Here is a 21,258-nt window from a genome sequence, read left to right on the forward strand (position 1 = left end):
ACACAAAGATAACAATCAGAACGGGCGTCCTCTAATGAGCTTCTACACAGCACTATCCACCAATGGGCAATATTTCTACTACTCTGTTGCTGTACCTTAGCTCACTCTACACATACCATTTGCGGGGTCTCATCTGAGGCTGGCACATAGGATGAATAAAACACTAACTGTGTGCTTCTAGCACTGTAAGCTAAAAGGGGGATACTTTAAAACTGGGCCCAGAGTAAGAGGGACACATGAAGAACGTTAGAAGATGGAGAGAATAGTTATGTCCAAAATCTTTGTCCAATGCTTCAATAGTGATATTTGTGCAGAGCAATGGTTAGACGCAATCTAATCTACCTTTTATCCTCTTCTCAGTCCTCCCCCTCCCTCTACTCACCCATCCCGCTCTGACCATTTTCTCTTGCTCTTTAGTGTACTTGTCCCTCCTCCAATCTGCGACTTCCCCTCTCTTTGATCAAAATGTGTGACTTCGGACGTGAAGCCATGGGTCCCTGCCTTAATCCAGTGGGGTCCTCCATCCAAGCCCTATCTCCAGCCCGTATTAACTCCATTGCAAAGGCCCTTCCAAGGCTTTGACAAAGCATGTGCTGGCCTCTGGGAGCACCCGTACCCCCTTAATCGTTCACTACCCCATGCCCTTATCCTGAACTCTGCATCACCCTACCATCCAAAAACAGAGAACAAATATGCACCTCAACTTACACCACTGATGCAAACCCATTGCCCTACTCTCCTGGCTTCCTACAAGGAATGCCTACACGCCCTCCTCTCTACGCTCAACGCTGCCAAGTCCTTCTAATACCCCAAACCCATCTGTACTTTCTGCTTCCACCCCTGAAAGCTATCCAGGACTCTCCAGGCCATGCTCATTTCCCCTCCACCACTTTCCACTCCTTTCTCTTTCTTTTTCTCTCTCTCTCTCTCTCTCTCTTTCTCTTTCTCTCTCTCTCTCTCTCTCACTCTCTCTCTCTCTCTCTTTCAATGACTGTGTCTGCTACTCCACTGATGAAATCTGAAAACTCTATGACACTCTCACTACTTCCTGCTCTATCCCCCTTATCCCTCCATCACTCTAACATCCCAAATCTCTCTCCTCCATTCTCTCTTTCTTTTGTCCACCATCACTCTGGCTAAACTGGCAATCATCCCTTGGTCTGCAAACTACTACTATGTCCCTGTCGGCCCCTTCACATCACACCCTTTACATACCTTTCCCCTCTTTTAAATGTATCCCTCTCATTGTGTCTCTCACAATACAATACAATGGAAGCCAATAGTTTGGGCGTTTGTCGTTCATTATTGCAGTTCATATTTATAGGCACACATTTGTGCCTGTTCCATAAAAAACTGGCTCTGGGTAAATGGCATGCAAGCTGAGTGGCTGGCACATATTGTAAATATTATTATATACACTGTTGGGCTCTGCTGGCTGTTGCTGAGGCATGAAGCCTGACATGTACACAGCCTGCTACGGAGGCTCATACAATGCTTTTGATCTCTGTACCATCTAGCATGGCAGGGGTGTTGCTAGGTCTGGAAAATATCTGGGACTAAGCTAATGTCGGGACTGTCGGGACTCGGGGCTAGGTAGCCTTTTGGTTGTTACCAAAGAGATTCTATACGGGGCTACAACCAAAAGACCTGGGGCTATAGCCCCCTAATCCCTTCCCCTGCTCCCCCCCCCAACAACGCCTCTGTAGCATGGCATCATCAATAATGTTAAAACACTCCTTTATTCCCCAGTTATCCAGGGCCATACACGCTGTCCGGCATACTGGTGTAGCCCCTACAAATCTGTGCATTATTGGGCCATAAAGTAGGGCCGTCAAACTGTGAAATACAATGCAGACATGCATGTATAGGAAACCATGTGAAGGGATGTATGTACTCCAGAGAAACAATGTTTGCAGAAAGTCGAGACTTTTGTACAGTACCAAGACACAAAACCAGTTTATCAGCCATGCCCAGGCAAAGAGGGCATCAGCATTCATGTAAACATGCCAGTTATAAATGAGGAAAGGACAAGCTGATGATTTGAAGGCCATATACCCATTTATGGCTGAGAAACATTTGAGCAGACTTCATACCTTACCATTGACCTGCAGGACAATTGAAGAAGGTGCCCTTCTCAGTGTTTGCCTGCAAATTACATGATTTATAACCAAGCTTTTTTTCTGTGAATACTTAAAAAGCATCCAAACAAGCGAGTCCCACAGGACCATATGCAGAATTAGGGGGTGGTTGTTGCAGCATAATAGAACACAATTGTCATAGATTACATCCTATGTTATGCATTCAGCATCCAGCTCCTTACAAACGTCTCCATACCGTCTTTAATTAGGTCTTTTCCTTCATTTACACTGTTACACCCCGAACAGCAGCGCGCTCCCCAGTGAGAGGGAGAGCGAGAGGGGGAGAGAGAGACAGAGAGAGAGAGAGAGAGAGAGAGAGAGAGAGAGAGAGAGAGAGAGAGAGAGAGAGAGAAAGAGAAAGAGAAAGAGAGAGCAAGTAACAGACTGGGGAGAAAGTGAAGGTCATATGGAGGGGGATAAGGAAACAAATTGATGAAACAGTACAGAAGAGGATATATATATAGAGAGAGAGACTGAAGAGAAACTTACAGAGATACAGAGATATTGAGACTGAGAAACACTGAGACAGATATACACAGACTGAGCGATTAAGACTGAGAAACTGAGGTGCAAATTCAGACAGAGGTACTGAGTATAGCGCTAAGAGATTAAGACACAGGGATGCTGAGTCAGGCTGGTGCTGAGATTGAGGTGAACGACTGAGACAAAGAGACTGGAATGCAAACATTGAAATTGAGAGTTTAAGATTCATACTCCTACTGAGAAACTAAGACTCTGTGGGACTGGGAATGAGAGACTCAGAGCCAGAGATTGTGACTGAGAGAAACAGAATGAGAAACAGAGATAAAGACTGAGACTGTGAATAAAAGACTGAGAGAATGTGGTGTAGAGACCGAGACTCAGACACTGAGACAGAGAGACTGAGAAACTGAGATTCGGACAGTGAGGATGAAAGAGTGAAACTGAAAGAAACTGAGACAAGACTGAAACTTTGATAGGCTGAGACCCAGCCTGAGAGACTGAGACTCAGACTACCAAGAGACTGAGGATCAGCAATCGGCTAAACATGTCTCCCTTACCAGATGGAGCTTGGCGAAATGTAGCAGTGACCTCTTCTGTCCACGTAAGGACGATAAATGCCTATTGGGGCTAATGGAGGAATATGCCAGATTCCCACTAGTGTACTTGACTTCTCATACTTCCGCTTCAACAATACCCATTTTGACTATGCTTTCTCTGCATATGTTACTCCAGAAATACTAAAATCAGATAATGGTACACCATTCAATGGACAGGAATTTGCACGATTCATGACATACATGGGACTTACTCAAGAAAAAGAACCCCCTTATGGCCTCAAGCTAATGGCATACTGGAACGCTTCAAGGACTCTATGAAAGAGACGGTTGAACAAGCAGAACTAAGCAACATGTCCCTTAATCAAACATTATGTATGATGCTTAGAGACTAAATAAACCCCCTCACAACTCTACAGGATTATGTCTTGCCGAACACATGCTGGGAAGAAAACCCCATACCAGACTACTGAAATTACACCTGATTCAAAACAAAGACCATGAACCAATTAGTAGGGGACTGTCTCATTAAAGAGAAGATGAAAACATATTCTGGTCACAAACGCCAATCGAAATCACCACATCTTGACGTAGGAGATCTAATCTTAGTCAATCATCATTGAACTATAATGTCTGAAATAACAATTGATACCTCTACCCTAAGAATCATGCAGGTGAAGGGATCACTGATTACTTCAACAAGCTCTGACAAGAATTTCACAAAATAAATCACACATCAGAAGACATCACACTAAATACACTGATCATGAAACTCAGCAAGATGAAATATATACTGACTTTCGAAGACCCAAGACAACAGATGAGATGACTTTGCATGAGAGACCCAGGCGACCTATTGATCGCTCTATAAGACTTATGAACGAGAGTGGTCCATAGACTAAGAGGCTGCACTCGTTGTTGCATTACCCCTTTCTGCTATACATGGGTGGAAGTTGTGACATCTCACTGAATGGTTAATGACCTTCCATTTTGACACATGATACAGAGGGATGACACCAGTTAGAAAAGGGAGTGTGGGGGAAGAAAAGGAAGGGGAGATGCAGACCGAGGCTGAGGGTGGAGCAAGGGGGACATGCTTCATGCACACCCTAACTTGGGTACTTTAGACTGTTAGAAAAAAAGGCATGATTAAGACATAAACCAATACCTCTATTATTCCAGACTTTGTGTGATTTCTTTTGTTCATGACTTGAGTCCTTCTAGAAGTGAGACCCGATAACCCTTTGTATAAAATTATCAAATTCTGATTGACTAATCCACAGAGAAAACCCTTTCACAAAGGTCCTGGCTTCCCCTAGCTAATACGTCAATGACTTAATTTTTACCATTCCAATTACAATTGCAAAATAAGCAATTTATGCCGATGACTTGGTCCTTTTGGACTACACTCCTGTTGGCCTACAATAATTAAAGGCCATTGAGTTATGTAGTTAAGTAGTCTGATCGTATTCATTATAATTACTTTAAATTACTTGCAAATTAATCTCCTAAAAACTATGATATTGAAGTTCTCTCATTGGAAACAAATAATAATACCTTCTGATGGAGGCTGAATGAGACCAAACTGGAAGAAGCATGCTTGATTCTTTATTTTGGCTTTCCAATACATCCTGTTAGAAATAAAATTATCTATTTTGCGAAGATACGTGATAAATGCTTATCGTTAATAAGTCACGCAAAAAGGATCAACAAGAGTTATGGTCAGTTTTCACTTCAACTGCTCGTTACATTCTTTAAAGCTCAGGTGGTCCCGACTTTACCTATGGAGCTGAGATTGTTGGTAAACCATCAGACGAATACTGGTCCAAAATGGAGGAATTATTCTGGAGGCACGTACTTAATCTCCAAATGGTGTCCCAACTGTAATAATATGCTATGAACTGGGTCTATTTTCGCTTTCAGCAATGATAAAGTGGAAATACCTCTCACTCCATAGAAGGATTTTGAAACCATGGAAGGCTTAACTGTGTTGTACTTTAAACGTAGCATTCATCGCCTGGGCAGCCCATGGCGCTTCCGTCTTGAACTCCACAAACATGTCGTCTGTTGGGGAGATTAATCACTCCACAGGTATTAAAAAAAATATACATCACAGATTGGCTTGATTCTAGGGAAAGGACTAAGAAGTACAAGTTATTTTCTTATATTGTGGATACAGAGAAAGCCTTAAACGTAGTACCGCTCTATTGTGATTGGTTCCTCAATGCAAAATGGAGAACTTGTTACTTACATTTGAAGTTTAATTTGTTACCCACAAACAAAATTCTTGAAGCACGCCAGGAGTCAGAGGTGCTGTAGATTTTGTAAGAATCCAAAGATTGTTGAGACTCTGAAACATCTGATTGTCGAATGCGTGAGTTTGGCCCAAAATTAGATGGTTATACTTTAATGTATTTTTATATGATGTGCAGTTTGTTTCTCCAATAGCAGGAACATAAATCTGTTTCATACTAGCTGTTTTCGGGTTTTTTTTTTTTCAACTTTGTTTTATTGGCATTTTCATAATATAACAAAAGGGCGCAGAACATTTTCACAAATTGTGCGAGTAACAGGCCCAAACCCCCCCCTCACGCACCCCAAACACCACCACCCCCCCCCAAAAAAGGGAAAAACCAAAAAAACTTAGTCCTCATAGAACCGTTCTGCTGGGGAGCCACTATGTAAGCTCCGAGAGTCTGGAGCTCCAGGAAGAGCGAGAGCATTAACTATTAGAAATGGCTGATGAACTACCATCGTCCCCCGGGCCGAGGGCCCTGTCCGCTCCCTGTCCCCCTTGAGGATCAGTGCACATCCCAACCCCATGTCTGCTGTGCCTCGTACCAGTTTGCGTGGAAAGAGCCCAAATTATTGTTCATCATTGCCGTCAGTTTATCCATCAGGTACATGTTTTTTACCTTTTTTAGCCAGTTCTCCTTCGATGGGGTCTCCAGGCTCTTCCATTTCTGGGCCAGTGCTACCCTTCCCGCCCTTAGCATTGTCTCCCACATCCTAGGGTATCGGGGAATGTCCGAGTCCTCCGGGGGGAGGCCCAGCAGCATTGTCAGGGGGTTCTGGGGGAGAAGCTCATCAGAAACTTCGGCGATCCAGCCCCTCACCTTCTCCCAGTATGCCTGGGCTTTCGGGCAGTGCCACCACATGTGCCCTCTCGCACCGACCTGGCCACATCCCCTTGGGCATGCGGGGGACACTCCCGTGTACATTTTAGCCAACTTCATTGGATCTCTGTGCCACCCCTGTAAAATCTTGAAGTTGTGTTCCATATCCGCCGTGAATAAGTTCCCATGGAAGGCTATTTTAAATATTCTCGCCCAGGCGTCCTCCGAGATCTCATCCCCCGCTAAGTCATTCCAGAACGAGCGGAACCCCCTTCTCTCCCCTAGGTTGACCGTGTTCAGTAGCTTGTACATCCCTGATACCGCACCCTTCCTGGAGGTTGCCGAGTCCAGGAGCTTCTCGAAGGGGGTCAGCTGTCTTTTCAGGTTCTGGCCCCAGGCCTGGTCACATAGAATACCCTTCAGGCGGATGTATTCAAATATGGAGAGGGACCCCTGACCGAGGGCGTCCCTTAGTTCCTCATATGGCCGGAATTCTCCTTCTCTGAACATCTGCCCCGCCCACTCCATTCCCTTGTCTGACCACGACTGGGCGTTGCGGAACCCCCTGCTTCCCAGTTTGAGGGGGTGACCCCAAAGAGAGGACATCGGTGATGGCCATGATGTTAGGTGTGCCGTCTGGGGACCCTCCCTCCAGATCGTCCAGAGGACTCCCAGGGTTGGGTGGGATTTGAGTCTGTTCGGAATAAACTTGCTAGGGGCCCAAAGGAGGTCCCGAATCTTCAGTGGGTGGGCGTCCATGTCCTCCAGGTATGACCAGTAAGTGCCCAACCCCTCTTTCATATGTTCTAGGAGGACGCGTAGTTGGGCTGCCCGGAAATAGAGTTGAAAGTCTGGTAACCCAATCCCTCCCTCCTCCCTCGGTAAGGTCAGGACCCTATTGGCAGTTCTCGGGGTCTTACCCTGCCATATGAATTCCCGCACTGCATTCTGAAGGGCTCTGAAGGACCGGTCAGGGACTACAGATGGGAGGGCGGTGAAAAGATATAGAAGTCGCGGGAGAATGTTCATTTTCACAGCCGTCATGCGGCCGTACCAAGACAGAATCATAGACCTCCACCTCCTCAAATCTGCAGTGATTCCTGCCACAACGGGGTCGTAGTTAGCAGGGGCTAGATTGGTTAGGTCCCGAGTAAGGAGGACTCCCAGGTATCGAATGGAGGCCTTTCCCACCGATATTCCCTCCAGGCTGGCGAGGGCGTCCAAGCCCCGGTCCCGGGTTCTCATAGGGAGCAGGACTGATTTGGACGCGTTGATCTTGAGACCAGAGAAACGCCCGTAGGTAGCCATCAAGGAGAGGAGCGGGGGGAGCGAGGATTTCGGGTCTACTAAGTAAGCCAGGATGTCATCCGCAAACAGGGAGAGCTTAAATTCCACCTCCCCCCTCTTAATCCCCTTAATCTCTGAGTGGGCTCTGACTGCTATGGCTAGAGGTTCCATGGAGAGGATATAGATTAGAGGGGAGAGTGGGCATCCCTGTCTTGTCCCCCGCGACAGGGGGAAGGGCTCCGACAACCCACCATTGACTTGGACCCTGGCCCTCGGGGCCCTATATAAAGCCGCCACCCATTCCCTGATGTGTGGACCAAAGCCCATTTTTTGGAGGGTAAGTTCCATGAATCTCCACTCCACCCTGTCGAACGCCTTTTCCGAGTCTAGGGACAGGACGCTCGCGTCCAGGTCTGACCTCTGGGCATAGTGCATCAGGTCTATGGTCTTCCGGATGTTGTCTGAGCCCTGTCTCCCCCTAATGAATCCTACCTGGTCGCCATGGACCAACTTCGGCAAGACCCCCTCCAACCGTCCCCCAAGCACCTTGGCCAAAATCTTCACGTCAACATTCAACAGGGAGATGGGTCGGTAGGAGGAGCATTCCCTAGGGTCCCTGCCGTCCTTGGGGAGCACCACAATAATTGCCTCCATCATGGAGTCCGGAAGAGACCCCCCCTCCAGCACCGCGTTGAACACTTTTACCAAATGGGGGGAGAGGGCCGAGCGGAACCTTTTGTAAAAGTAGACAGAGTACCCGTCCTCGCCCGGGGAAGTGTCCACCTTCATTCCTCCAATCGCACGCTCTACCTCGTCCTCGGTCACCGGGCCCTCCAGCCCCTCCGCTATCTCCCTGGTCAGGGCCAGGATCTGGATTGAATTCAGGAACCCCACCATCTCCGCCTCCTCCCCATTGTACTCAGACGAATATAATTTCTCATAATATCGGCGGAAGGCTTCGCCAATGTGGGGTGTGTCGTGGCCTACCTTTCCCACCTCGTCCTTAACCTCTTTCACTAATCGGCTTTTCTGCACCTCCCTCAGTTTCCAAGCCAGAATCCTGTCCGCCCTGTCCCCTTTTTCATAGTACTTTTGTTTGACCAGTTGGAGACTCCTCTCCGTCTTGTGGAGGAGGAGATCCTTCAATTGGAGACTGTAGTCGTCCAATGCGGTCACCTGCTCGCTGTCTAGGGGAACCGTGGGGAGACCCCCAGGTTGGAGTAGGGCGATTTTCTCCCTGAGGTACCTTTCCTGGCCCTCCCTTTGCCTTTTTTTCTGGGCTCCTATTTTAATCAGGGTTCCCCGTAAGGTTGCCTTAAAGGCGTCCCAGAGGGTATGTGGACCCACCTCCCCATTGTCATTAAGGTCAAAGAATTCCGTGATGGCCTCGAGGACCTCCTGGGATAGGACTTCGTCCTTTAACAGGGAGTCGTTGCACTTCCATCTCCCTCTGTTCGTGTAGACCTCCCCTTGCTATTGTAGCTCGGACCAAGTCGTGATCAGACCAGGGGACGGGGTCTACCCTGTGGCCCGAGACAAATGGACGTAGGGTCTCGTCTACCAGGATGTAGTCTATCCTGGAGAACGACGTGTGGATGGCCGAGTAATATGTAAAGGAGGGGGAGTCTGTTCTAGGGACGGGGATCGTGTCCAACAGGCCCAATTCTAGGTTAACTTTTTGGAAGGTGCGCGCCATGATCTCATCCGCAGCCCTAGAGGACTGCGGGCCTGCTCGTTTCCTGTCCAGGGTGGGGTCCAGAACCATGTTGAAGTCCCCCCCCACCACCACCGTGCCATGGATGAAATATTTGAGTTTGTCCCCCACCTCCTCCCAGAACTGGGCTTGGCCTTCGTTTGGGGCATAGATGGCCGCTAGGGTCAGTGGGGCCCCCTGCAGGGACCCCCGCACCAGCAGGTAACGGCCCCCCGGGTCTTTCAGCGTGGCTTCTTTCTCGAAGCCCACGTGTTTCGCTACCAGGATGGCGACCCCTCTTTTTTTGCACTTGTGGGATGCACTGTGGACATCGCCAATTCCCCCTCCCCGCATTTTGGGCTCCTTCCCCTGTGGCCAGTGAGTCTCTTGAAAGAAGAGAAAATCCAGGTGTGCCCTTCTAAATTCCCTGCAGAGCAAGAACCTCTTGGTGGGGATGTTTAACCCACGGACATTAAGTGAGCCCACTCCCAGGGCGGGCAGCCCGTCAGCCATAGTCTCTATTTTTCTCTCTCTCGGTCAACTCCTCCCCTATGCTCTTCCCCGTGTGCTCCGTTATTTCGGCTCTGTGTTCCCCTTTTCCTCCCGCGCCCTCCCCCCGGGTGGGCTTAAAACAAAACCCCAACTGCCCCCCTCCCCAAACCGTAACTGAACTTCCCCAACTCCCGTGGTCCCCCCCACCCCCCGCCCCGGCGTCCAGCCAAGTAGTTCTGCCATCGCTGGCTTTTGGCCGAACCACCAGCCTGCCCACCTCGGCCAGGCAATCTGCATTAGAAGCTCATCTCCTTGAGCCCCCTAAGATCTCCCGCATCTGTGACCCCTCTGCGGACCCCACCTACTTGCAGGGCGTAGGGACGTTGATAGTGGTGAATCCTCTGAGTCTGCGTCCCTCCGACCAGGGCACACCGGGGTGCCCCCGTGCTCAGTCCTCGGAGTCGTTATGTTCTCCGTCCTTTGAAGGGGAGGGGGTGTTCATTTTCCTGAATTTCCTCGCGCCGGTGCGCTTTCTCCTCTCGCCGGGCGGGCCAGGGCCGCCGGGTCTCCCGTGCTCCGGCCCCGATGGGCCCCTCCGGGGGTTCGTGTCCACTGCGTATTCTTGTATGGCTCCCCTTATGTCCTCTTCCGTGATCAGGGTTGATCTTTGGCCCATGTATTCGAAAGTCAGGGAGAAGGGGTAGCCCCATCTGTAGCGCACTCCCTTTTCCTTAAGCACCTGTGTGAGAGGGCGGCACATCCTGCGCCTGGCCAGCGTGTAGGCGGAGAGGTCTTGGTATATCGAGACTTGTGCGTTGTTATAAGTGATTTCCCTAGCCTTTCTGGCCTCCTCCAACACCTTCGTCTTCTCTGAGTAGTAGTGAAACCGGACCAGAATCGACCGGGGGGCCCCGGCCCTGCCCCCCGCCCTGTGCACCCTGTCAAAAGTTGGCTCGGTTGTCATTTCCTCCGTGAACAGGAGAGTAATGATGTCTCGTACTGCTCGGGTGACGTCCCTCTCCGTTTCCCCCTCTATTTCGGGCACCCCAAAGATTCTGAGGTTGGTCCTCCTCTCCCTGTTTTCGAAATCGTCCATCTGCCGGGCTCTCTCCTCGTCCCTCCTCTCCAGGGCCTCCAACCTCATGCTATATTGTATGTCTTGGACTGCTATGGAGGATTGGTTGGACTCGACCTGTAGGAGCCTGTCCTCAATCTTGTCCACCCTCTGGTCCATTTTTTCAACTTTTTGGGCAATGTCGGAGCGCATGTCCCTTATTTCTTGTAGGATGGAGGCAAAGCCCCTTTCCATTACCGCCGAGGAGGGGGAAGCTTCCCCCGATTGGGCCATGGTTCCTTCGCGGGTTAAGCCTTTGTCACCTCTTTCAACCCCCCGGAAGCGGTATCTCTGCAAGGCTTCCCTCCAGCTCATGTGGTTCTTCCCTGTGTCCTGTCGTCTAGGTCCCCGCGGCCCCGACGGGGGGCGGGGGGTCCCCTACTGGCCCGTCCTTCCTTGCTTTGGTGTGCGCTCCACAGGTGACCCAAGTGGGGGGGCAAAGTCCGGGGGGCGGGCACACGCCCCACCTGTTCTCAGGCAGGGGCCTCACACCCTTTTCAAGTGCCTCGTGGTCTTCTGGGGCCTCCTCCGGTCTCCTGGGGTGGGGGGGATGGTGGATCAAGGGGGCCCAACCTTCCAATCCAAATAAGGGGGGGGACGTTGTGGCTCGCTCCGTGGGACCTGGGGGGGGCACCTCCGGGCGGGCACACGCCCCACCAACTGCTGGCGGGGGCCTCTCACCCTGGTCACCCCCACTTCGGGCCTTGGTGTCTCCGGGGGGGGGGGGCCCTGGTCCACAGACCCCGCCTTTGGTCTTCTTGCTTTTGGGGTTCCGCCCCGCTCGGGGCGCTCACCTGTGGGGGGGCGAGTCCCCGGCCCGCCGGGGCTCCCCTTGCTCTGCTGTGCTGTGCTGGGCTCCGGCGCTGGTAACCCCCGAGGGGGGGGGGGTAGGGAGCTTCCCCACTCCTTTCTTTCGCTCCCGGAGGGGGGAGGGCTCCGAGTCCCTGGGGGCACCTCTCCAGGCCCCCGGGTGCCGCCTCCTCCGCTGACCTGGTCTACGCTGTTGTCCCGGGGGGGGGGCCGCCCCGCTCCTTCTCTTCACTTTCGGTGGGGGGGGATGCCGACTCCCAGGAGCCCTGCTCCGATCCCCCTGATGCTGCCTCCTCGCCGCGCGGGCCGCCCCGGCGCTCTTCGCTCTGGACTGGGCCGCGGGGGGAGGGGCGGAGAGGGCCGCCCCCCTGCCACGTCCCCGAAGTCCCGGGGGCTCGGACCTCGGCCGGGTCGTTCTCCGCACCCTGGGGGGGGGGTGGTGCTGATGGGGGGAGCGAAGGTCCGTCGGGCTGGGGTGCCGTGTGCGCCCGGGGTGAGACCGCCTCGCTCGCGGTCCCGAGGCCGCTCCTTTCCTGCTGCGTCTCCCGCTCCGGCGCCACGGGCTTCGTGCTCCGGCTCCCCGGGGAGCTCGCGCTCCGTTCTTCCTCTCGTTGGGGGGCGGGGGGCGCCGAGTCGGTCACCCCAGTTGTGCTCGCGGGGGGGTTTCGGGGGGGGCTCAATCCCGTGGGATACCCGGGCCTCGGCGGGAGCTATGCACTCAGGCAGCCATTGCCTGTGCGCCCCCTGGTGGCCTCTCTGTTTTCGGGTTTTTAATGTATATTTCTCCTAATGCATCTGACGTTCTTAACAGATCCTAAAACTTTATCTTTACGTTCCTAAAAAATGTGTGCTCATATATATGAATTTTGTAAAGTGTTAGACATTAGATTTTTATCGTATATTCAATGTAATTTCTGTTTCTTTTGTTTTTCTTCTTGTGGTAATTCTAGTGTAAGATTTGTTAAACAAGCCAAAATCACTTAATAATAAAAACAAAATCACATAACTATGACATTGTTTCTTTAACACTGTACAGATTCTGGAAACGCATTTTTTTTTTGTTGCACACTCCAATCTCATGCATAGTGGAGGGGAAAGTGTTGCTTTATGAGGGGCGCTTTTTCAAACATTACTGGCACATACATGTGAGTGCAAGGGAGGAGCCCCTCAATCTTACTGTTATATCAGAGCTCCCAAGTTGTCCCATAGCATGCATGAGTCCAATCCTGGTTTTTACTTTGCAGTCTGGGAATTGTACTTTGATACTGTATCATAGTTCCAAAATATCAATTATATCAATATATATATATATATATATATATATATATATATATATATATATATATATATATATATATATTTGATTCCAGATGTCAGGAATATAATACCAGAGGGCAAACAATTCTAAGGGATGAGGGCAGTAGACATACTGTTGTACGTGAACATTAACCTGAAATGGAGGATTTGTTAATTTACAGAGGTTGAGCAATGGGATGTATCAGGTGTCATGGTTTCCCTGCAAGAATGAGCATCCAGACACTGCCCTAAATGATAAATGAAATGAAATTATATTTTATTTATATTGCGCTCGTACACAAATGTTTCAGAGCGCGACCTGGCAAAAGGAAGAGGAACAAGCGAGAACAAAAAAAAAACAGCGATCTTACTAGTGAAATATAAGAAAGTGCAAGTGCACGGAAAGGGGAAGAGGGGGAAAAGTACATGGAAGGGGGGTGGAGAGTGCGGAACAGAGGAGAGAACAGAATCAATATTAAATAATATAAATAAATAAATAAATAAATAAGGGCAATAAACCATGGTAGTGCAGCCAGCAAGTGACAGGTGAATGTTAGTTAGATAAAGGCTATCCTATAAGTGCAGAAGAAAAGTGGTAGGGGGACTGAATGGGTACAGTTACAGAACCCCAGTGCAGGAGGGGGCCCGAAAGCAGTGCAGGAGGGTGGCAGGGGGAGCAGGTACCCGGTCCCGAGTGACAGAGGGTGGCCATGTGCACGATGCTAAGAGAAGAAACAGATCAACAGGGGAGAAGGAGGGCAAAGGCAAAGAGGAAGGACTTGAGGTGCTTCCAGAACTGGAGATGGTTTTCCTCAGGTTTCAAGGTGGTCGGGAGGCTGTTACAGAGGGAAGCACCAGCCAAAGACAGAGATCTACCCCCAGCTCATTTCGTTGCAAAATGACTAACCCTGAGGAAGTTAGAAGTAGAGGAGTGAAGGGATCGAGAGGGGAGGTATTTATGGAGGGATAGTTGAAGGTATTTTGGACCCAGGCCCCAGAAAGCCTTGTGGACAATGCAGAGTGTTTTAAATGTAATCCTTGCATCCACTGGGAGCCAATGAAGGGATTTCAGAGCTGGAGAGATAAGATCCCGGGGCTTGAGGCCAAGGACAAGTCTCACAGTCCTGTTCTGGATTAGTTGTAGAGGGCGGAGAGTGGAGGCAGGTAGATTTAGAAAGAGGCTGTTACAGTAATCCAGTCTGGAGAGAACCAGAGATTGGGAGACAGTGAGTTTTTGAGGGAAGGAGAGGAAAGGCACAGTGCCTCTGAGGAGGTGCAATAAAAGGTTTGACTTTTTGGAGACATCAGAGACGTGTGTGGAGTCAAAGATAACCCAGATAACCCAAGCAATTGGGGGTAGGAGGAGGGCCAAGTGAGGCCGGGCAGAGAGTGAGAGGGAAGGATGGAGATGGTGTAACAATAAGGAGGATCTCAGTCTTGTTGGCATTTAGGCAGATATCGTTGGCAGCACACCAATTTTGAATGGCGATTAGACAATCAGAGATGAGGAAAGGAGAGGAGAAGGCTGAAGGAAGCCTGAAAATGAGTTGGGTGTTGTCAGCATAGCACTGGAAAGTTGAGCAGAAATGGAGATGAAGTAGGCGACAGTTGCCCGGTATTGGTTGAAAAGCCCGGGCGAGAGGTTAGACCCCTGCGGGACACCACATGAAGAGAGGGAGTTAGAAGATAGGAAGGACCCACGTTGTACCTGGAAGGGTCAATTAGAAAGAAAATAGGTCAGCCAGGCCAGAGCCTGATCAGTGATACCCAGGTTGTCACAGAGACGATTGGATTGAGCAGGGTGGTATGTTGACCGTGTTGAACACAGGGGAGAGATCAAGTAGGATGAGGACAGAGGGAATGCTAGAGTGGAGGTAATAAGTGCTAACACATGTGTAGGTGAGACAAGATAATGATATTGCTGTGACAGGAATCAACACATCTCTCTGGATAATCATTGCATTCCTCCATCCATATTCTCCCATGCAGTTGCGACCTGTTGATGCCCATGTGGTTGCCACTCCAATGTGTGACCCCCAGCAGGTCTGGTCCCAATGTTGCAAAAGAGTTGGATTACATGCATTGATATGTGGTGGTAGCTGGTGGAGTAGCAGCACTATTGTCTGTGGGGAAGAGGGAGCACACAAGTCGTAATTAATGGAAAGGTAATCTTTTGGAAAGATGCTGTTTTAGAGCAAATTTGAATATGATTTAAAGTGTGACAAGAAGACCAGAATTCCAGCACTCTAGATTGTGTGATGTTATTATTCCTTATGTTATTTAGGCAGGCTTGATGCTCACGCGAGCCTTATCAATAATGAAATACAGACATTTTGATTACAATGATTGAGAGGCGGTGAAATCTGTTCTATTAGAATACTTCATAATGGTTTCCTTCATCCCTTGCAGGTATTGGAAGTGGAATGGTGTATCTGCCTGCTGTGGTCATGGTAGGACAATATTTCCAGAAGAGAAGAGCGCTGGCGCAGGGCCTCAGTACCACCGGGACAGGTTTTGGAACATTTTTGATAACTATTTTATTAAAGTATCTTTGTAAAGAATATGGATGGCGGAACGCAATGATTATGCAAGGAGCAGTGTCGCTAAACATGTGCGTCTGTGGAGCACTTATGCGACCCCTTCCTTCAAGGGACGAGGGGAACGAACACTGCGCAGAGAGCGGGCACGCTGAGGACGATCAAAAACAAAACGAGCCACTCTCACCCGAAACTGTGAAACTCAATGGCCTCCTAAATGAGGAAGGAAAAGAAGGTGGCCACACCAATGGAGATATTAGCGATCATTTGCCAACATCACAGACCAATGATAAAGGTGGAAATGAGCGCACATTTAGGAGGATGTGCAAGCTACGGTTCCTGAAGGAAGTGAGCCATATGACTGCTGCAATCAAAAATGGATTCTGGGCCTGGTATTCCAGCTACTTTGGAGCCGCATCACTGTTTACCAATAAAGTGTTTGTGGGCTTTGTTTTTTGGGCCTTGTTAGCGTACTCTAGTTTTGTCATTCCTTTTATTCATCTCCCAGAAATAGTGCAGATGTACGGACTAACAGAACAAAATGACATCTTCCCTCTGACCTCAATTATAGCAATAGTCCATATTTTTGGGAAAATAATCCTTGGCATCATCGGTGACTTGCCTTGTGTCAGCGCGTGGAACGTCTTCCTGGTGGCCAATTTAAGCATGGGCATTTGTATTATCATTTTGCCGTTAGTCCATATGTATGCTGGCCTGGCGGTCTTGTGTGCCTTCATAGGATTCTCCAGTGGATATTTCTCCTTGATGCCTGTGGTGACGGAAGATTTAGTCGGAATTAAAGACCTTGCAAATGCATTCGGAATCATCATTTGTGCCAACGGCATCTCTGCGCTGTTAGGACCGCCATTTGCAGGTAAGTGAGTGCAGATTTTCCCATTAGCCAATCTGTTTCGCAGGCTTCTCTTGATCTCATCTTATTCATGTAATTTTTAATAAACCAAAACTGCTTGTAAGTACATTATGAACATCTTAACACACCCACAGCACAAGTTGCATGGCTTATGAAACCTCACATATGACAATGATGCTTAAAACTCAACTAGATATTAATGCTTGGTGTATCACCAAAACCAGCTCCACTAAAGACACTCATGGCCTGATTCACAAATATTTCGATTGCAGCAAATTAGAAGGTGCATGCGTAAGCATCTCGGAGATGCACCCGCTATCTTACACTGTGTTCATAAAGCCATGAAGAAAGGAAAATCCTGGAGCATCTCAGTGATGCCCATGTGCGAATGCGATTGATCCTGCTGAAGTGCATCTCAGAGATGATCTTGGCATCTTCCACTTTGCTCCAGTGCAAATCTTCCTGAATCAGGCTCTACTCTTTATGAGAGGCATACCAGACAAAATCCATGAAAGATAACCAGGGTCGCACTGGGGCATAAAATTGTCTCGGGCACCAATCAAAAAGTGGCCCGCAGTTGCAAATAGCAATGTATTCCTTTTGTGACGAAGTGTTTGAGTAGTACCCAAGGGGAATTTTTTAATAAAATGTGATGCAAATTGTGCATTTTAAAGAATATGTGTTCAGTAACAATGGTCAAAGCTACTAGCCGCATAGTGAAGTAACTTATCAAACTCGCCCACATGGGCCAAAAAAGTGGCCCACTTTCATTAGAAAAATTGGCCCACACTAGCATTTTGTGTTTTTGGGTTCGGGAATTGCCCTGTTGCCCTACAGGACAGTCCAAGCCTGAAGATAACATATGTACTTGACCTCTCTACATTTTGGATTCACACACTCGTTCTTTGCATCGCATTGGGTACTTTCCGGTACTTCTGAACATATCAATGATTCCTTTTTCCCCTGTGCATTTGGATCCACATTGTTTGTTCAATGACTTGCCTGAATGAACGCCATAAGGGTGAATAGAGTGTACAGATGTGAAGACCTACACTTCTGTGGAATTCATGAGGATGGCAGGAACATGTACACAGGAAGCGCGCTAGAAAGACAGCTCAATGAAACTCCTCAAGAAAATGCAACTATCCCACAAAAGAACCCAAGCACGACATGCATTTGAGGAAACGAAAGACGGGTGTTAAAAGAAGGGATGCCCATGGAAGGCGTCCATCAGTGGCCGAAGTGTACAAAAAGAAGTAGTGGAACTATGTTCCCTGCTGCCCCACCGCCCTGCTCCTCGCAAACCTCCCACGCGCAATACAAACCACATACCCGAGTCCCGCCATTCCTCCATTCCACCCCACCACATAGTAAAAACTGAAAGAAACACAGTGAAAGAAATGCATTGTAAACAATGCATCGCCTTTATTTATTGGTCCCACAGGTGCAGCTTTAAGGACCCACCCCTTTCTAATCACCTACTAATAGCACCTCTTGAGTGGCATGCTAAAGATTAAAGCTACCCCTCTCACCTATCCATTGACTGCACATACAGCACTGCCAGCAGTATTTTCATGTTAAGTTGCTTAAATGCAAAGGCAAAATTCTGATTTCTGCGGGAGCAGGGCTATGATGGCCTTGGGAATTGGCTATGCCGCAAGCAGGTCACTGAAAAAATAACAGCAACCCAGCAGTTCTACGATAGCTCATTGTGATGTGAGGTTGGAGCGGATCCAGCAAGTGCCATGTTCGAATCGGTTTATAGTCTTTCCGTCGAAAAACATCCACCGAAAATTAATTTAATCAACTTAAAGGCACTGAAAAGAAATGCATCAAAATGATATCTATTCCATTAAAATGTACACATCCATTGAAACTTGTCCATCGAATATATGGATATGTTCGATGGAAGTCAAAGATACAAGAGTAAAGCATGTAAAACGCTTTAACGTTACATGGAGCTGTCCAGTGATGAAATCTGTAAAGTATTTCGGCACTCGCCAACTTTATGTAACGTTTTAGTGTTTATTGTTTATTGGGGAAGGGGAGTTTCCCCCCAACCCCCAAGGGCACCCCAACCTAATCCTAACTCTAAACCTCGAAATAAAATAAAATGTATTCAATGAAAGTGCATTTCGATGGAAATGACTTTCAATTAATACATTTCGTTGGATTTTAATCAGATGGAAGTATTTTCGATGGATAGACCTGATACCGTTGGAATCCCCAGTAGGGCGAAAAGCAAGCACTGCTGTTTAAGGGGACCTAAGGCAAGTTTCAATGTATTCCTACACTTTAATATTAAAACAAACATTCCGGAAGGATTTCTTATTCAAATAAAAGTATAGGAATGGTAAATATTAATTTTAAAAAGTTGAGGAGCACCCATCTCAACCACTGCTGTCCACTTCGACCACTAGCTTCCATGCTAAACCCCCTTATAAATACAACTCCCCAGATGACTTACCTTGATGAAGTCCAAAAGCACATGGACAAAGCAAGAATAGGAATCTAAGTGGCACAGGCGTGTTATAAATGACATCATATCAGATCATCGGCCTAATGCCTAAGGTACACTACAAAAGTGTTGTGGGTACAGGGAACTGTTCGCACACAGCTCTTTATCTAATTCTATAAAGGAAGTGAGGAGTCAGCAAATCCTCCTATTTGCTACATTGCATTGGGTTTCCTTGATGGTCCTCTTCTGGTTCTTAAAGGATACCTATCCAGAGCAGTCTATTTTTATCTGGGATATTGTGTCGATGCAATTGTTTTCATTGATTCAGAAAGTGGGCTGGGATTTCTATGCACACACTGTTCTCATTAGATAGAAAAACGATACATTCTAGAACTTGGCTTGCCCTTGTCAACCATTTAGGTTGTGCGGGACGCAGGCTGTACCCGCCCATTCAAGCCCATGTTCCAAGCAGCATGTAAGCTGAGCTGTGCACTGCTCTCTAGCTCACCTCCCCCGCCCCCTTTATATTTTACAAACGAAATGTATTTACCTGCTGCCACTTTCCCTTGCAACCGTCACTGCCGGACCATGCAACTCCCGTCCTGCTTCTCAGTTGCCAAGGAAACAGGGCTCTTTGTTTTTTGTCCTCTTTCATGTTTGCCTGGCAGCCATGTTTTTTTGTTTCAGATGAACTGTTTACGATCTGAGCACATTGTGTTTGGAGAGTGGAGAGTTTAAAAAAAAAAATGAAGGCCCTCCACACCATCAGCACCACGTATGTTTGTGCTGGGTTAATAATGGTGCTGAACACTTGGTCGGCTGGTCGTACTGGCTGGTTTCGGCGTCGCTACCTCGGTGAACCTTGGGATGCAGGTCGGTTAGGCCCACCATGGAAGATAGATATAAGAGATGAACTATACCAGTAAGACTGTCGGTAGCAGAAGTGCTCCCTGAGTCCGCCAGCAGTTCACGGTTTAGTTCATTAATTTCAGCAAAACATCGGTCTCCTTCAAGCTACATTAAAAGGCGCACCGTACACTACTTGTGCATGCTCCAAGTCCCATACATAAATAACATATGTATATTTTGTGCACTGGATATTATATCTCAGATAGTGAGCCAAACCTTTCATGTGAGCAATCCACATGAGAATTGTATGAGAGAACCAGTTCGTTTTCCAACTTAAAATACGCTTTATTTCGAATTTGCAACATGAAATGTTGTGCTACGTAACATATGCCAAAAACAAGCTTTTAAGTGCTACGCCGAATATGTTTTACGTAAGGAATCACTGTAGGCCCGGTGCAATGCCGCAGTGAAATGGCTGCAATCAAGATATAGTGCAAAAGTAGCTTCACCAACAGTATGATTTTTAACTATGGTTTTTCTAAATGATCAGATTTGCATGATGCTTCAGGGGTGCCCTACTAAATGTATACTCTGTAATCAAATACTGCCATGCATTTGTATTTATCAAAGAGCTTCAAATGTGCACGACTCTAGGGCTCATGTACTTGATTACTTTTCAAAAGGAACATATGACACAAGCATGGCCATTTTGTGATTGACACCAGGCCCACACTTGAGTTTTGGGTGATGGCAACCAGAGGCCTTTATTAATGGACTTGAAAATCAAGGAAACAGAACCCTGCATCTAACAGAAGCCCCCCTGGCTGACCTGACCCGTCCTCCACACCCCTTACTTTTATAGAACACTGGTCACCTGATCTGAGAACATTTGAGAATACCACTGCTAGGCCCACTGACACATTTATCCTGCCTCCGTCCAAAACATTGACCACATTCATTAATGAATTGTCCATTCTCTGTGTTCTTTTCTGCCTTTGAGGTCATTTGACGTTTCCGGTCATACAATTAGTTATGTGGGGTGCTGGGCCACCACTCCTATGATGACTTCTGGTCAGGAATAAGCAGTTCCACTCTCGGTACCTGCTTCAACCAGCTTGCTGGATCACCGGCAACCTTGGCACAAGTTTCTCCTGAACAGCACTTTTTGGTCTATCAGTGAGCGGGTGCTCATAAGGGTTCATGGATAGAACAAGCTGTGGCCAACCCAAAGGGGTGGGGGAACCCTATAATGTCAGCTAGAAAAAGAAAACTGGGGGATATGGGCAATATGATGTCATAGGGGCGGGGCAATATCAATTTAGGTCAGACTTGAGAGTCCACCTGCAGGAGAAATTCCTGTTCATCATTCTTTATTCAAATGTCTATTTATTTATTTATTTTAGAAAAAGACCGACTCCCACAATCCCCCTTTTGCACTTTAGTGCAATCTAAACCACAGAGAATTGTATCATTATTTTTGTCACACCTCCTAGCCCCTCGCCCTGTCACAGAAGCAATCAAGCTTTCATGGGAAACCAGGCCAAAGAAGAGAGGCCTTTA

General features: G+C 48.1%; 1 protein-coding gene across 5 annotated transcripts in view; it reads left to right on the top strand.

Moving 5' to 3' along the window:
* SLC16A14 (solute carrier family 16 member 14) overlaps nucleotides 1–21,258 on the top strand; it is a 374,898-nt gene that overhangs the window by 334,304 nt on the left and 19,336 nt on the right. For all 5 annotated transcript variants that reach the window (XM_069618293.1, XM_069618295.1, XM_069618292.1 and 2 more), the window contains exon 4: nucleotides 15,393–16,394. In XM_069618293.1, the coding sequence (XP_069474394.1) occupies nucleotides 15,393–16,394 (1,002 nt within the window). The remainder of the gene's footprint in view (nucleotides 1–15,392; nucleotides 16,395–21,258) is intronic.

This window comes from Ambystoma mexicanum, chromosome 10 (assembly GCF_040938575.1).
Source record: "Ambystoma mexicanum isolate Mex_15411 chromosome 10, UKY_AmexF1_1, whole genome shotgun sequence".
NCBI classification, from domain to species: domain Eukaryota; kingdom Metazoa; phylum Chordata; class Amphibia; order Caudata; family Ambystomatidae; genus Ambystoma; species Ambystoma mexicanum.